The 17641-nt window shown below is 61.2% G+C and overlaps 1 protein-coding gene across 3 annotated transcripts in view; it reads right to left on the bottom strand.

Moving 5' to 3' along the window:
* Nucleotides 1-17499, bottom strand: part of GRB7 (growth factor receptor bound protein 7) — a 52855-nt gene extending 35356 nt beyond the window's left edge. Inside the window, exons 1-2 of one of the 3 annotated variants that reach the window (XM_075911587.2) lie at nt 17290-17499; nt 9739-9829 (exon numbers count right to left, since the gene is read on the bottom strand). Coding sequence is in view for 2 of the 3 variants with exons in the window: in XM_089774075.1 (XP_089630201.1) it covers nt 9739-9829; nt 16730-16885 (247 nt within the window). In the remaining variant the exon portion in view is untranslated. Of the gene's footprint in view, nt 1-9738; nt 9830-16729; nt 17132-17289 lie in introns of those variants that run through there. The other 2 variants (XM_089774075.1, XM_075911584.2) reach the window with 2 other exon arrangements.
* Between the last annotated feature and the right edge of the window lie 142 nt (nt 17500-17641).

Below are 17641 nucleotides of genomic sequence, written 5' to 3'. Positions count from 1 at the left end.
CCAGCCCCGCGCCCCATCGCCCTCGCTGGCAGGAATGTTCCCTGGCACCTGCCAGCTGCCGACGGGCCCCTCCCCGGCTCAGACGAGGCTCCTGCGCTTCCCCTCCCCCTCTGCCCCGAATCAATGGGCCCATTGTGCTGAGGCAGGGTGCCCGTGCCCTATGGCAGTCCATGTGGTTAGTGCCGCCCCCTCTCCGCCCTGCCCGGCTGCTCGGCGGGGGGGCAGGGGAGCCGGGGGAGGGGCACGGCCTGGTGGTGGGGACGGGTGTCAAGTGGGGAGAGGCTGTGTCCCCCGCCTAGGCCTTTCCCTGCCTGTATGGACCAGCTCTCAAAGCAGCCCTGGGTGGGGAAACATCACCCCTCTCAGCTCTGCAGCTTCCTGGGGGTGGGGGTGTCTCTCCTTGATTCCCCCTGCCCCCCATTTGGGTGAGTGTATTTCCCTCCCCAATGCAGCGCCCACAACCCCCGGGGTGTGCGCCACCCACCCAGAGCTGGGGTGCCAGCGTCTGCCCTCAGTTCCAACCTGCAGCCGCCCCTGGCTCGTCCAGCCCTGAGGGGGGCCCCCCCATAACTCTGCCTGCCTCTCAGCCCCCCTCCCCCCGGCAACTCGGGGACCCTCCACGCAATGGAGGCTCTGCTGTGTCCGGTCCCCCCGGTGCCACCTGTCCCTGGTCTGAGCTCTGTCTCGCCCCCTGCCTGGGACTCTCCCTGCCCCTTTGAACTCGTGGGCGGGTGCCAGGTGGGGCCGGCCGCCCGTGTAACTCAGCACTCTCATTACGGGTTTCATAACCTGCCGAGAGCCTGTCACTGCCTGGCCCCCGGCCAGCAGCAACATGCGCCTGACCTGCCTCGGTCAGGGATCACCGAGGACAGGCGGGACCAGAGCCGGGCCCGACCCTGCTGCTTGGGCCTAGCGCACCCCGGGGTGGGTACGACCCTGCCTGGTCATGGGGAGCGAGCGGCCCCCCAGCCAGCCCAGATGCACAGCGGGAAGGCGCGTCTGAACTGCCACAGAAGCTAATTGTCTCCATACACAGCCCCCTCTGGGCGATCCCCTGGCTCCTGCTACACGGGCAGCTCCGGCAAAGGGCCAGCGGGGGGCCTGGCTTTCGTCCCACCCGTGGCCCCGGGCTGGCGTCAGGCATCCACGGTCACCTCGCCCCGTGGCCTGTCTGCCGACGGCGGCCAATGCCGGGGGTCCCAGAGGGAGGGAACAGAACAAGGAACCGTCCAGTGATTCCTCCCGTCGCCCATTCCCAGCCTCTGACAGAGGCTCGAGACACCCCCGCGCCCCCGTCCAGCCTGGCTAATGGCCACTGATGGACCTAAGCTCCCTGAATGTATCTAGCTCTTTTTGACGGCACGCAGGCCTGGAGGCATGGTGCCCACAGGCGCGTGGCACGTGTGGGCTGTACGTGGCGGGCGCGGGCATAGACCTCCTGGCCCGCATGCAGGGGGGCGGTTTGTGCCCACACGCTCATGCCCAGGTGCCTTTGCTGCTGCAGTGGCGCCCTCTCCAGGTGGCAGCTGCTCTTGGCAGAGAGGTTACGCACAGAGCCGGCTTTAGGCCGATTGGCTCGATTCCCCAAATCGGGGCCCGCGCCCTAAAGAATACCGGACATGTCAAATTCTCAGACGGAGGCTGCTTGGGACATTCTTCCCCTGCTGCGTCTGGCGGGGGTGGGGGGAGCTGGGGATTTAAAGGGACTGTTACTCTTTTTTTTTTTTTTTTGCTCAACAAAAAAACCTGGCTGCCAGGGCCCCGTCGAAACGGTTCGAATCGGGCCCCGCACTTCCTAAAGCCGGCCCTGGTTACGCACTCTGTGCGGGGGTGTGGGTGTGAGAGAGAGAGAGAGAGGTTACGCATATTGGAGGGGGGTGTGTTTGTGTGTATGAGAGCGAGAGAGGGACAGAGCGCGCGCGAGAGAGGTTACGCACATTGGAGAGGGGGTGTGTTTGTGTGTTTGTGTGTGCGCACGTGTGTGTGTGCGTGCATGCCCCCTGCCAGCAGCAGTGGAGTCGTAAATCCTGACAAAGTGCTGGGACAGCATTTTCCACCAGACTCTTGTGCAACGCACAGGGTTTAATGTTCAACATTCACAACACAATCGGTGTCCCTCCGGCTGTCCTCCCACAACCCTGGCCGTGGCGGAAGAAACAGCTGTGAGGGATGGGGAGACTTCAGGGCTCACAAAGACCCCGCCACCCCCCCTCCCCCATGGCTCTGCAGCTCTCGCCCTTTGCCTCCTGCATCTAGCAGAGAGGGTCTGGCTGGGGAGAAGGGGAACCCAGTTAAACCTGCCATCAGCCTTCCCTGGGCTGGGGGCCGTGGCCCCACCCTTGCATGTCCGTCACCCAACACCTGGGCCCAGCTCTGCGGGCTGAGCCAAGTGCTGACCCTAAGTCTGCCCCCATTACATTCCAGCTCCGTGCCTCGGTTTCCCCTGCACCGGGGTCTGGATGGCAACATGGGGACAGGGCGTGAGGCTTTGCCTGTTCGTTTTGTGCAAGGCCAGGGTGCTCCATGGCCAAGCCGAATTCAGTTCCTCGGTTTCCCCTCCCTCCTCTGGGTCTGCCTGGTCCGCTCAGGCTGTCAGCAGTTTGGGACAGGGACTATCTCTCGCTAGGTGTCTGGGCAGCGCACGAGCAATTAGCAACAATCCCGTTACGCCCTTCCGAGGCGTCTCGACCCCTGGCACCAGGAGGGCTCAGAGCACTCCAAGCTGGCCAATTCCTCGACAAAACACCCCACAATTCATGGTGCCCAGTGGGTTACAGAGCCAGCTCCCCCACCAGGACTCTAGCAGCTGGATTTCCTGGCAGGAACCTCCTGCCCAATTCCAGCCTCCCTGGCCGTGATCGTTCCAGGCACTGCTCCCCCGAACCTGCTACCCCTGGATGCCTGCTCCCCTGCTCCTGTAGAGGCCGGAACCTGGGAAATGGAGGAACTGACCTCTGCATTGTCACAGATGTAGGGGGAGTTGCCCACAATGCACTGGGGCAGTTGATCGGTGCTGCCCTTTGCTCGGGGGTGCAGGTCGGGAGTCCCGGCTGGTCCCGGCACAGATGGGGCCAGGCTGGTGCCCCCTTCTGAGTCAGGAACGTCGCTTCTGACAAAGCCCCTGCCCAGGACTCTGAGGACGACAGACTGACCCTTTCCCCTTCAGCAGGAGAGCGGAGCCTTTCGCCGAGAGGGCAATATTTGACTCTTCCGTGGCAGGCTCAACAAGCATTACCTGGCCTTCTGCTGGGAGAGAGGGGCGGGTCGTGCTACTTATTCTTTCGTGGGGAGGGAAACTGAGGCATGGCTGTGTCCGCACAGTGCCTAGCACGACGGGAGCCTGGCTCGTTCTTGGGGCTCATGGCTGCCACCTCAGTTCAAATAATTACGACTAAGGGACCTGATCCAGAGAAGTCGCCACAGAACCCAGGTGCGCTGGTCCCAGAGAAGCTGGGTTTAAGTCAGACACCCCTGAAGTCCTGGACTCTGCTCTGATGCGCTCGGAGCCGCTCTCTTCCCGGAGCCTTCAGTGCTGGCTCAGAACACAAACCACCATCCCGTTTTCCAAGAAACAGCCCGCCCTACATCTGGCCAGCGTGGGACTCTCCCAGCCCTGTGACCCAACCCCGGACACCAGCCCCCCTTCCCCTGAGACACAGCCGCAGCGATCAGCCAAAACCAGGCAGCGAGGGCGCGTTCCATCCCCCTCTTGCTCCACCCTCAGCAGCCTGCGAGGATGGCGGGGAAGGCCTGGATGGATCAGCCTGACCGGCCAGGGCCTCCTACGAGCTCCTGAGTCACCAGCCTGGGCTTGGCCTTCAGATGGACTGACGCCGGTTTTACAGTTCAGTTCCTAGCTAGGTCTTGCGTGACCTTGGGCTAGTCATGTCCTGGCTCACGGCCTCAGTTTCCCCCAGCATCTGCTCCCCAAGAGCTCTGCGCCTGTTAACCCCTTGACTGTCCATGGGACATTGATCCTCCTGCCACAGGCGGGGAAACTGAGGCAGAGGGGACTCGTCCCACGTCCCAGAGCTGGGACTCAAACCCAGGGGGCCTGGCCTTTGGTCCTCGGCTGGGACTGGAACATCCCAGCTCCTCCCTCCGTCTCCTGTGTAGCCACACAGGTGGGCACCTGTACGGGCTGGCTGGTGCTGTGGAGCAAGATTCTCTGGGTTCCGCCTCTAGGCGTTGCCCTAAGCCTTCTGGGGTCACTGTCTGGCTTAATTCCTCTCTCTTAAGAAGCCTCCTCTTGCTTTTACCCAGGTTGCAATGATATAGACTGGCCACCAGGTGGCACCCCTTCCCACAGATGCCTGCACCCAGCATGGGATGTGGATTAGATCAGGGTTTGTCTACACAGCAGGGCAAAATTCGAATTAAGCCAGGCAACTTCAGCTATGCCACTTGCATACCTGAAGTCAAAATCGCTAAATTCGGCTTTTGGCGTGGTCTGCCTGGAGCGAGAACACTCTTCCTCCAACTTCCCTTCCTCCTCGAGGATGCGTCTACACAGCATCCTAAACTCAAAATGATTTCGAGTAATAATTTGCGCTACGTAAATTGCGTAATTTATTCTGAGTCTATTTCGAAATAGGCTATTTTGAAATTGGATGCTGTCTCCACAGCACCCAATTTCCAAATAAAGTGCTATTTTGAGACTTCCCTTAACCCTTGTGGACCGAGGGTTACAGGGATGGAAAATATCAGAGGGGTAGCCGTGTTAGCTTGGATCTGCAGAAGCGGTGAGGAGTCCTGTGGCACCTTATAGACTAACAGGTGTATTGGAGCATAAGCTTACATGGGCAAAGACCTACTTTGTCAGATGCTGTGACGTAGTGGGGGTACCTGGCTGGTTTCTATGCTGCTGGCTCTGGGGGAACCCCCACTGGCTGCCGTGGGTACCACGACCCAGCAAAACAGGATGAGTCACTATGCAAACCAGTGGCCAGACACCCCCCATGGAGAGGAACAAAGGAAGGTGGAATGCTGCCTTGGCTGGGGGGCAGGGCTGGAAGTTAGTGAGTTGGTTGCTGGCTGTCGGAGGGCATGGAGGGGAGCCTAGGAGAAGGGGCTGGAGTTTAGGGGCCCAGTCTCCCCCATCTCAAGGGGGCCTGAGGCATCCTAGCCCAGTTCCTGTGACCAGACTACATCTGTGCTGCGCTGTGCTGGAGGAGCAATAAACCACCCTCAATTCCACTGGCTGGTGCAGTCTGTTTGTGCCATTTCGGGGTGCAGGAGACGGGGAACCCCCAACGCGCCGTCACACTGGTGCCAGGAGTGGGATGCACTGCACCCCGTGGATGGAGCTTCCAGCGGCAAGCGACAAGGCGCAGTAGAAGCAAGAGCCCTGGAGCCAGGCGTGCTGGAGACAGAGCGAAGCAGTTCCTGGGAATCGTGGGGCGCTGCAGCACTAGACTGGTGAGTCTGCACCGAGGGGCCCAGCGGGCAGATGGCCTACGCCCGACTCTTGAAGGCAGAGCTGGTGGGGCTGTGCAGAGAGAGGGGCTTGCCTGTGCAGAAAGCAACCAAGGCCCAGCTGATTGCCCAGCTGGAAGATAATGACCAGCCACAGGGCCAGGATCTTGCCCCCAGGGGAAGCAGCCAGACCCCCCCTGAGAGTGTGTCAGGCTCAGAGCGGGGGAGGAGCGCTGGAACCCACCGGAGAGATGAGACAGCGTCTCCCGGGAGGCCTGGAAGCCGTAGCCCATCTAGGGCAGGGGCCAGCCCAGCGGAGCTGCGGCGCCTGGAGATCCAGCTGCGGATCAGGGAATTGGAAGTAGAGGACCGAGAGAAGGACCGCCAGGACCGAGAGAGGGAGCGCCAAGATCGAGAGAAGGAGCGCCAAGATCGAGAGAGGCAGCGGCAGCATGAGCTGGCCATGGCAGAGCGGAGAACCGGCGGGGCACCGGCTGCGCCAAGTGCGGATGGGCCCCAGGGTCCCAGGACTGCCAGATGCTTGGAGAGGCCCGTGGTGGCCCAATTGAAGGACATGGGCGACATAGACGGGTTCCTCAGTGCCTTTGAGAGGGTCTGTGGACTGCAACGGGTTCCCCCAGCTGACTGGCTGCAGGAGCTCATCCCCGCACTGAGCCAGGAGGCGGCCGGAGTGCTCAGTCAGCTGGAGGACCTACAGCCAGGGGATTACAACCGAGTCAAGGAGGCCCTGCTGCACAAGTTCGGGCTGACCCCCGAGATGTACAGGAAGAAGTTCCGGGGGGTACAGAAAGGGCCACGGGAGACCTATGTGGATCTGGTCTCCCGCCTGGCGCAATACTGCCGCAAGTGGGTGTCTGGAGTCGGAGCCCAGACCGCAGAGGAGCTGCTCAAGCTGGTCATGATGGAGCAGTTCTATGAAGCGTGCCCACCCAAACTGAGGCTGTGGCTCAAGGACCGGAGACCAGAGAACCCCCAGGAGGCCGGGAGACTGGCGGATGAGTTCACGGAGAGCCGGTCCGGGTGTGAACGGGAGTCCCGGAGAGAAAGGGAATCGCGCAGAGACCGGATCTCGGCTGAGCGACGGAGGGAGTCAACTACGGGGCGAGACCAAGGAACAGGTCGTCTGCGCCCCAGAGAACCAGCCAGGGCCTGGACAGAGACAGCCCAAAGCCTAACTTGCCATCGCTGTGGGCAAAAAGGCCACAAGAGGGCTCAGTGCACCAGGTCCCAGGACCGGGGACTTTCCAGGGTTAACTGGCTGGGGCGGGAGGAAGGGCAGGCTGCCCCAGAGGCAGGGGCTGGCAGGCAAACCTCAGCTCAGAGAGAGGGGAAGGATGCTCAGTGCACCTCCCCTGGGAGGTCTGATTCTCAGGAGGCGGATTTCTCCGTGTACCGGGTGGGGGCAGGACGGCCCCTGCGGAGCGAGTGCCTCATACCCCTGGAGGTGGATGGTAGGAAGGTGACGGGCTTCTGGGACACGGGGGCGGAGGTGACTCTGGCCCGATCCGACATAGTGGCCCAGGAGCGGATACTACCCCACGCGCAGCTGACCCTGAAGGGCATAGACGGGTCCCCGTTTAAGGTGCCTGTAGCCAGGGTGCATCTGAAATGGGGGGCCAAGGAGGGCCTCAAGGAAGTGGGGGTGCACCCGCACTTGCCCACCGAGGTGCTGATGGGGAATGACCTAGAGGAGTGGCCCCATGAATCCCAGCGGGCTCTAGTCACCACCCGGAGCCAGAGGCAGCGGGGGGCTGACAACCTGGGTCCAGGGAAGGACTCCTGGCAGCGTCCTCAGGGTCCCATCCCAGTGGACACGGGGTCCAGCCAGGCTGGGACTCCGGACCTAGGCAAAGGTGGGGAACAGGTCCCGATCCCTGCCTCAGCAGCTGAATTCCAGGCTGAGGTGCAGGCAGACCCCTCCTTGCAGAGGCTGAGGGGTCAGGCTGGCCTCCGTGCAGCTCAGCCCCGGGGGAGAGGTGGCCAGGAGAGATTCCTGCGGGAGCGTGGGCTCCTGTTCCGTGAGTGGCTCCCCCCCAGGAAGGCGAGGGCATGGAGGGTAGAGCGGCAGCTGGTCGTCCCCCGAAAGTATCGCCTCAAGCTGCTGTATTTGGCCCACGATGTCCCCGTTGGGGGCCACCGGGGGATCCGGAGCACCCGGCTGAAGCTGCTCCAGCACTTCTATTGGCCGGGAATCTTTACAGCCGTGCAGCGGTACTGCCGGTCCTGTGACTCCTGCCAGAGGGGCGGGAAGGCCCAAGACAGGAGGAACGCGGCTTGGGGGTCTCTACCCCAGATAGACCCTCTGGGCTTGCTGAGAGAGTTATGGGAGGGGAAGTCCTCCCTGGATGGAGCATCGGGGGTGGAAGCCGCCCTGGCTGTCCAGAGAAGGCTCACTGGGCTCATGGCCCCGGCCCGAGAGACCCTGGCCAGAGATCAAGGCCAGTGGAAGGGTGGGTGTGACCCCCGAGGACAGGCCTGTGCCAGTCGCCCTGGAGCGGGGCGGCGAGTGGACAGAGGGAAGCCAATTCATGTGGGGCCTCGCCACGGCCGGCCCGAGTCAAGGGGAGCACCCATGTCCCCAGGGCGGGTTCCCACGCAGAGGACCCGAACTTCCCTAGGTCACGAGCGGAGTGACCCTGCTCAGTTCGCTCTCGGAGGGGGGAGAACTGTGACGTAGTGGGGGTACCTGGCTGGTTTCTATGCTGCTGGCTCTGGGGGAACCCCCACTGGCTGCCGTGGGTACCACGACCCAGCAAAACAGGATGAGTCACTATGCAAACCAGTGGCCAGACACCCCCCATGGAGAGGAACAAAGGAAGGTGGAATGCTGCCTTGGCTGGGGGGCAGGGCTGGAAGTTAGTGAGTTGGTTGCTGGCTGTCGGAGGGCATGGAGGGGAGCCTAGGAGAAGGGGCTGGAGTTTAGGGGCCCAGTCTCCCCCATCTCAAGGGGGCCTGAGGCATCCTAGCCCAGTTCCTGTGACCAGACTACATCTGTGCTGCGCTGTGCTGGAGGAGCAATAAACCACCCTCAATTCCACTGGCTGGTGCAGTCTGTTTGTGCCATTTCGGGGTGCAGGAGACGGGGAACCCCCAACGCGCCGTCACAGATGCATGTAGTAGAAATTCCAGGGGCAGGAAATTCCAGGGATGGCAAAGATGCGCATCCGCTATAGGGGCAGCTATTTCGGGGTACCTCTGCTATCCTGAAATCACTTTGATATGTAGACATACCCCGAGAAATGAGAGTTAGGGAGTCGAAGTAAGAAGTCCTCCAGCCGGACGTTATTTCGAAATGACAGCTGGCTGTGTAGACGCGCACTAGGGTATTCCGAAGTAACGCTGCTGGGAAGACTGGGCATTGGAAAGCGGGGTCCCCAGAGCATCAGCTGGGCCAAGTCCCCCCTGCCACTCCGGCCGCTGCAGCCAGGCAGGGTGGCGTGTCCCGGGGCTGAGGGAGTTGAAGCAGATCACTGCGCAAGCAGCCCCTGCGTCCTGCTCTCCCGACATGCCCGCAGGCCAAGAGATCCCTGGGTGGTGTGGGCCAAGGGCTCTGGGATCTGGGCCCACGTGAGGGACGAGGGCCTGGGGCGGGTGGCCTCAGAGCAGGAAGCTGATGGCAAGTGGAGCCTCCGGCATGCGCGGCTGGAGAGCGGGAGCGGGCGCTGCAGGGGTGTGCACGGGGGCCGGAGGCGTCTCTACGTGTCCCTGGGCCGCTAGCTCCGGAGCCTGCCTGGGCCCAGAGGCACGTGGGCACTTTCTCGGGGCAGTTCGGCCCCGGGCGCCGGCCTGCGGAGCGGCTCTCAGAGCGTGCGCCTGCCCCCAGCAGTGTTTGCCAGGCTCCTGAGCTGTCTCTTGGCAACAGTCCCCCCCAGGCGGAGCAGCCTCCGGGCCAGGCTGTGCCAGGTCCAGGCTGGCAGGGGGCAGCTCCCAGCGCCCTCCCGGGAGAACACAGAGCTTGGGGCGGGGGGTTGCTTAGTGCCCAGGGTACCTGGAGTCTACCCCCAGACCCAGCTCCCCGTGGAGGTGGGGGGCAGGGCGGGCAATGGTGAGCCACCATGCGGCAGGGCTCCTTGGGACCCGGCTCTGCTAGGGGTTTGTCACAGGCAGGGAGGCCAAGCCACGGGCATGATGACACCTTCCATGCCACTGGGCTCCGTATCCTCGGGGCGCCCCCCAGCCGCCCTTTGCCTTTTCCGGAAAAAGGAATGAAACTTGCCACCCACATTTTCACTTCCTGGCGCCTCCAGCCTGGTGCCTAGCTGGGAACCCGGCCCTGGCCGCGTGGGGGCGGGAGTCGCCTACCTTTCCCCGGGCTCCGCGCGGCGAGGTGGAGCGATCTCCCTCGGATCCAGGCCCGAATCCTGCGCCCCGACTTCCCCACCGCCACATTCTCCTGCGGGAGAGGACAGGAAGGGTCCCTCAGCCCCAGTGCCACCGTGTGCGGGCCGCGGTGCTAAAAGTGGAGCTAAGCCGGCCCGCGAGGGGTTGTGCCAGCAGCAAGGGAAGGGCCTGGAGGCCCCCCCTCTGCCCGTCTAGAGTCTTATACTGCACCCATCACCATGGTGTCTGGGCATTGCTCTTAGATCATCTCTGCCACCCACCAGGCCTTGCTGGGGACGGCTCTGGCTCTCCCCCTCCACGCCCCCGTGGTGTTGGCGCTGGCGTTTGATGTGACACCCCCTTTCTCCCGCCCTGGGGCCAAACGTCGAGAGCCTGCAGGGACCCTGGCAGAAATCCAGGGCGGAGGCCCATGCACCAGCCCCTTACAAAGAGGCTTAGCAATCAAGTAAGAGGCAAGAATCCCCCGTCCGCCAAAGAGCCCTCCCTACCTCGCCCATGGCGCCCACTTCCCAGAGCTCCCCGTCCGCCTCCTCTTGTCCTCGCCTAGCAGTTCTGACCATTTCTGTTCCAAACCACCAGCCCCAGCTGGGAGTCTTAGCTGGGCTCTCGCGTTGCTGTAATTTCCTGGCTATAGCTCGCTGCTGCTGCTGCTGGCTTTGTGCAGACGGGGAAAGAGAAAGGGAAGGAGAAGGATCCCTCATCCCCTACCAGCACCCACAAACTCTTGAGGTGCCCCCCTGCGTTTTCCGCTGGAAGCTGAGGCCTGCGCCTTTCTGGGGAGCGGTGTCAGTCCGGACCCCCAGGGAGGACACATGGTCGAACTGCCTACAAATATTTTCCATCAGAGAATCTCATCTCACTTATCGAACGTGAATTAATTCAGCCTCAGAACTTGCCCCGCCTTTGAGGCTCAGCTCAGCATCTTCCCTTTGCAGCTGGGGGCTGGGGCACAGCAAGATGAAATGAGGTGCCTCTGGGCATGAAGAGAGTTAGGGGCAGGCCTGGGAAGTGCCTGCCATACCTGCGCTCTGATCGACTTGTCTACGCTTCTCCTGCACAGCTGGGAATAGACCCTAGGGGTACGTCTAGACTACATGGCTCCGTCGACGGAGCCATGTAGATTTGTTTGTTCGGCAAAGGGAAATGAAGCCGCGATTTAAATAATCGCGGCTTCATTTAAATTTCAGTGGCTGCCCCGCTCTGCCGATCAGCTGTTTGTCGGCAGATCGGGGCAGTCTGGACGCTCCCCTGCCGACATGAAAGCCCTTTATCGACCTCCCTGGTAAACCTCATCCTTCAAGGCATAATGGGGAGGTTGATAAAGGGCTAGGTCAGCACGGGAGCGTCCAGACTAGCGCGCTGAGCCGACAAACAGCTGATCAGCTGTTTGTCGGCTCAACGCGGCAGCCATTTAAATTTAAATGAAGCCGCGATTATTTAAATCGCAGCTTCATTTCCCTTTGCCGATCAGCCTAATCTACATGGCTCCATCGATGGAGCCATGTAGTTTAGACACACCCTAGGAGTCCTGGTTCCTCGTCACCTTAGATTAATTTCCATCCCAAACACAAGCCTGCGCCAGAGCAAAAAAGAGCAGTAAAGTCAGTCTCTAATAAAGTCCCATGTTAAGCAATGAGTTAATTTTACTCCATGAGTTTTTCCTGGGAGGCTAATAAGATTCTAGCTCAGCCTGCATAATCTCCCGTGTGTTCCCTGCTAGTGACCAGATGGGACCCTTACATGTCTACACTAGGAAATTATTGTGAAATAACTTAAAATAATCCCGCAATAACTATTTTGAAATAAGTTGATTCCTCCCAGAAAAGTAGGAGTTATTATTTTGAAATAACAGGCTGGGTCGTGTGGACGCTCTGCTTGTTATTTCGAAATGAGGGGAGTTATTTCTAAAGTGTAGACCAGGGCTAAATGTTAACATGAGTACAGCACCTTTCACTACGAAAAATCTCTGTCTACTTCATGGGTTACATACAGAACAAATGAAGATGCAGCCACCTCTGGGGAGGTGGGGTGAAAAGTAGCCGTGTGGGAAGAGAACATCTTGGCGGAGAATACGGGAACAAACCCGTCTGATTAGGAAAAGCGCTTGGAGCGTCCATGCCCGTGTGGAGTTGGAGGAGCTGGACTTTTTTAACTCGGCCAACTGGCAGTAGTAGGAAGCTAATCAAAGGCACTGGGTAGGCGGGGAGGGCCCTTTAACTGCAGGTTGCAGGTTGGTTTCATTATCAAGCAGCCTCCTGGTGTGTTAATCTGACAGCCAGCAGGTGGGGAGAGACCGGTTCCCCTCCTGGCCCCTCACTGACATGCTGATGTGGCTCTCCGGAGAATCCCTTCCCACCCCTGTTTGTGCCTCAGTTTCCCAGTATGTAGACTCGGGCCGAGGGTATTTATTTGCCTGTCTGCCTGGCAAGGGACTGCGGTCATTGTCTCTGAGCACCAGCCCTGGCTTTTCCTGAGCCCACTTTGCGCAGACTTGTAGAGATGGGCACCAGTGATTGGCGACTGTCTGTTCCTAGGCGAGGTCCCTGTCCAAACCTCCCGCCCACCCTACAGGTGTGAACTCCTCTCTGTTTCCCTGTGGGCAGGAAGCCCCCGGCAGATGTCTGACGCTGTCAGGAAAGTCCGCCAGAGGGTGCTGTAGAGCCAAATATGGTTCTTTTCTCCCCAAAGGGCCCAGGGCAGCTGCCTCTGTGCCCAGCTCCGCAGAACAAGGCGTCCCACCTAACAGAGGGGGCTCCAGAGGGAAGCCAGGTAAGAACTTGTCTGTGCAGGCGGCAGACCTTTTGGGGGGCCAGTCTCATCCTGGAACAAACGCCCGAGGGGACCAATCACGGCTCACTGCAGCAGGCCGGTGAAAGTATCTTACCATTTTTTATAGGTGCTGCCCTATCGCAGCCCGGGGCCCTGCCGCTCTTTCGATAGCTCCCTGCCGGCTTGTGCACCAGCTCAGCCCGCTCTTGCCGGCGCTGCACACATGGGTGCGCCCGCGTCCCTTCACCTCTGCAGCAGGCCCAAGACACCCGCCAGGCAGCGGGAGAGAGGGAAGGACCCCCCGGGATGGATGTTAGCCGTGGTACCGGTGATGGAGGCAGGGTAAGAATGTGCCGAGATGAAACACCAGCCAGCGTGCTGCTAAGGGAGAAGGGAGGGATGGGTGTATGTTCTTGGGGGGGCTGAAAGTCCCTGCGAATAGAAATGGGGGGGGTGGAGTAAAAGGTGAAATGAGCTGAGGTACCCAGGGGAGCCCGGGGCGCCTCACAGCCCTTGTGGCTCTGCCGTCGGAGAGCCTCAGAGAGGCCCAGGTTAAAATGAGCCCTAGGGCGAGGCTGCTCTGTGGAGAGACAGGTTCCCCCAGGTTCCGGGGAGCCTTTCGTTTCATCTGGGCTAACAACACTGGGGAGGAGGGAATTCTGAGCGGGGCTGGAGTTAATTTGCAGCACAAGGTTTGTCAGACTGGATCGGCTCAGGTCCAGTTAATGTCAGTCAGTTCCCTGTCCAGGCTCCAACAAGGCCCAGCACTGGGAGGGAGAACCCCCACGTGGTCACTTCTGGAATTACCACTGTCAGCTAGACGTTGTCTGTCCCCGAAAGCCAGCAGGTTTATTTCCCATTCAGAACTTGCTCCTGGTTATTTGTCACCCCTCTGTGCTCTAGTGCTGGCTAGCGCTATATAAATGCCCTGTCCTTTTATAAATCCTGTTAAACTTGGTAACATCATGAGGCAGGGAGTTCCACAGGCTAATGGCACTTCATCTGAAAAGAGTACTTCCTTCAATCCGTTTTAAATGTGCGACCTTCTAATGTCCCCGCCCATCCGATTTCCCCGCCCAAATGTCACATGCTCAGAAAAGCAGGGCCATGCACATCCAAGCCATGCTGGCCCCCGGGCAGGATTCAAACGGGCAGAAATAAGGAGGAATCCATGACTCTCTCTCTGTCCTAAACTCCTGCCTAAGGAGAAGACACCAGTCAGCACAATCAGGCGTGAGGCTGGATTGGAGCAGTGATCATGAACGAGGATGTTTCCCACAGTCCCCAGAAGGGGGCAGGGGTAATCCCCAATTGATCAGAGAGGGGTCTGTCCGGGAATCCCTTTTTCCCACCCCCCAGGGTCCCAGCAGTGTGGATTGATGAGAGCTCCCATTTTATGCTTCCAAGTCCCCCTTCCCATTGATTGCCAGGCCAATGGTCCAACTGATCCAACAGCAGTGAGATCTGGGTTCCCTTGGAAGCTGGTGCCCACCAGCCTGCTTTGCCCAGCTGGGAGAGCCGGCCCCGGCATCCCGAGGAAAGAAAAAGCCGTTTATAGCCGTGGAATTACAGTGCTGGCTTGGCTGCTACTGCCTCGGCGTTCCTGCCACCTCCCATTCTGTGCAGCGCGGAGACGGAGCTTTGGTTTCCAGGAACAGAAAACTGCTTTCCAGGAACATTCAGGAAGGCAGCATTTCCAGGCACCATCTCAGTTCGGGAAGAAAACCCCCAGCAAGGCACAGCAGCACCAATCACCGATCCCTCGGGGATGGGAGCAGCCGAAGGCCAGGCAGGGAGAGCAGGGACTGCTCCGTGTCAGACCTACGTGTATCTCCAAGTCATGGTTGCCTGTATACTGGTTGCTTGTGCGGCTGCCCAGGAGAGATTCTAGTGCCACCTAGCGGAGTGCCCACAGCTAGAGTTGTGTGGCTGGTTGGTGGTGCACATTCCCACATGCCTCGGTGCACATCAAAAAATTATTCCGCACATGGATGGAAAAAATCTATACCTGGATGGAAATGATTAGAGGGAACGTTGCTCCAGGGTGTTCTTTCTCCTCACCTCTGCATCCCACCCCACTCTTGCGAAGCCCCTAGTGTCACCCACAAGCCATCGCCACAGAGAGCAACCGCGTTTGGCTGGCCTGGCGTCGCGTTGTCCGATCATGCACAGGAGCGGGGCCCGGCATTACCCCCACACAGGTTCTGTCTGCTCTGGGGAAAGCGTTTTGCGTGTAACTCCGGTTAAAACAGCACAACAGAAGAGGCAACGGTGCTGACAGTCCCGGTGAGCAGCTCAAGTCGCAGCCCCGAGGGCAGCCGGCGGTGCGAGGGCGGCCGGCGGTGGGCGGTGGGAGCCAGGCTCCTAGCTCCAGTTCAAAGCGGCGGCCGTGTGGCAACCATGCAGCTGCTTCAACCTGAAGTAAAACCGCTCTCCTTCTGCAGTGCAGCTGCACCTTCCCCGGGGGCCAGGCGGCAGGAATCCCAGCTGGTCCTCCGCCATCCCGCCGGACCGGGGGGCTTGGGGAGGTGCAGCCTGCCATGGGCTTCGGCCCTTGTGGGTTGTGTGGCAGGGATGAGGGGGCTCCGTGCTGCTCTCTGTGCCGGGCCTGGCGGCTTTTTGGTGCCCTTCCGGGCACCAGGCGTGGAGGATGGCAGCAGCTTGAAGCCACGGCGGAGCGAGCCAGCAGCGGGCACAGAGCAGAAGAGAGGACGGTTCCGTGGCTGATCTGCCACACTGGGCAGCGCTGGCACTTATAGCCCCCTCCCAGAGAGGTCAGTAAATCAGCAGTACTGTGTGCAGTTACCCCGACCCTGCCAACAGGCCCGTCTGCGTCCTGGTCCTGGAGATGTCTGTACTCCAGATGTCGCCCTGTGCAGGCCTGGCCCCTCCCGGCCCTGTGCACATGTAACCACCACCAGGCGGATTTGAACCTGGGATCTCTGGCGCTAAGTACAGGAGCCTCTACCCTCTGAGCTAAAAGCAGGCTGGCTCCCAGCCCGTGCTGTGGGGGTCTCTTGATCTTAACTGTTGCTGTAGTATAGGTATCGCTTGCATTGCTCAGTACCCACACTAGGTGTGTGTAGAGGTGGCCCGTGAGCCTCGGCAAACTAGACAGTTGCCTAGGGCGCCGCCGGCCCGGGCGCCCCATGTTGACGTCACGGCCATTGGCGGCCGTGCAGGCGTGGACACCGATCGCGGCTGCCGCAGCCGGCCTCAGGCCGCTCCTGGGTGTGTGGGTTACACAACACACACTGGGCTACATGAATTCCGGGACCGACCGGGCCCAGGAAACGCTTGATTCCCACAGGGTCGAATCCTCAGGACCTGAGCGGTGCCAACCCGGAGAATTTGCCGGACCACGGGAGGTTGCTATGGTCTAGCGGCGTGACCAACGCTCCCACTGCGGGCTGGGCTGTCAGAAGCGCGGTGGGGGTGAATCAGAGTTAAGCAACAGCCCAGAACACCCAGCGCCAGGACGGGGGGCTGGAAACAAACTTTATGGGACCGCGGGAAACGTGGCCCCACTCATGGATGCTGCGGTTCTGCATTTCAAGTGTGTTAGGAGCCAGGCAGGCCAGCAGCCCAGCTCAGTTCTGGCTTACGCGGGGTCTGGGAGCTCAGACCCGCCCTGTGCTGCTGCCTCTGTATCAGAGACAACAGCAGGGTGACAGGCAGCCAGTCCACGCGGGGGGCTGTTTTTTAAACTGGCTCCCCCCACAGACCAGCTCCTGCCTGGCACCCTGCGCTGCTGCCTCTGATACAGCGGCAGCAGCAGGAAGTGGCAGGGGGCTCTTGGGGAGTGGGGCGCACTGGCTGCCGTCCCCGTCCCCAGGGACTGTCGAATAGTCGCCTCACCGATAAGAATCCACGAGGTTACTCGACTGTTCAATTTCCCGACATTTCACATCCCTGTGAGAACTCAAGGACTCCTGGCTCTCCGCCCGCACTGCTGCACTGCTCCCTTGGGTGGACCCGGTCATGCACACTCACCATAGCGGACCCATGCACACGCCCAGGGGTGCACGCACAGCCACGGGCACGGGCAGATTTCCCCATGGGCAGGGCTCACACCCCGGGCAGAAGGACCGGACGGCCCCACGGTGCTGCCCCTTCCTGTGACGTGGGGTTGGGAGCGTCTAACAGCAGGCGGGACCCGGCGCTGCCGAGAGGGAGCGATTACCTTGCCGGGGGAGGTCGTGCTGAGGGCCCCATTCTGCTCCGGGGACGCCTGCACCTTCCTGGGGGGGGCCTGTTGGCCAAGGCAGGCGCAGCAGCAAGCCACCCCCCCGGCCTTCTTCCAGTGGAGCAGCCAGCTCTCCCGCATCACCCGGTTCATCTCTTCCGGAGCCGACTCTCCCCCCCCCAGCGCCCTCCGGCTCCCGGCTCCTTTCCTCTTCCCTGAGCCGGCCCGTGGCTCCGCTAAGGCACTGCCATCCGCCCGGCTGCCGCCCCCGTTCCAAAATGACTCAGCTGGCGGCCGAGCCCCGGGCGCACGCAGCCACCGCGAGGGCCCCGGACGCTGCGCCCTTGCGTGATGACAGGGCTGGAGGTTTCAAATAGCGACCAGGCCAGCGTCGCGAGGCGCCAGGACCTCCCCCCCTCCACTCTCTGGCTTGCCGGCCTCCGCGCCTGCCTGCCCCCGAGTGCCCCTCCCGATCCCTCCCCAGCCCGATCGAGGGGGAGCCCTGGGGCCGCTGCAGGCTGGCATCCCCGGGAGCCGGCGCGTCACGCAGCACTCACCCCGGATCCTGAGCGCCGCAGACTCCGCTTGGGCCCACGCCATGTTCCGAGCTATTTCTGTCCGCCGGGGGGGCGAGGGGAGGCAGGACGTAAGCACTCAGGTATTCCTTGCTGGCAGGAAACCCTGGACGCTGGCACATTGGAGAGCAGCGGGGGAGGGGAGGCACCCTGATTTACTGCACCCTGAGCCGCTTCACCCCCGCATGCCACCTGCTTGCCCGGGCGCTCGCCATCCGTCGGCAGCAGCCTGCTTCTTCCGGCTCACCCTGCCGTTAGCACACGGCCGCTGCGTTCCGGTGGGGTGCCCCCTCCCGCCATGGGGCTGACACGGGGCGGGGGGAGAGGGGGGTAC

This window comes from Pelodiscus sinensis, chromosome 29 (assembly GCF_052426305.1).
Source record: "Pelodiscus sinensis isolate ZL-2025 chromosome 29, ASM5242630v1, whole genome shotgun sequence".
Taxonomy (NCBI): Eukaryota; Metazoa; Chordata; order Testudines; family Trionychidae; genus Pelodiscus; species Pelodiscus sinensis.
Note: the sequence above shows the minus strand (reverse complement) of the source record. Positions and strands in the feature narration are given on the sequence as shown.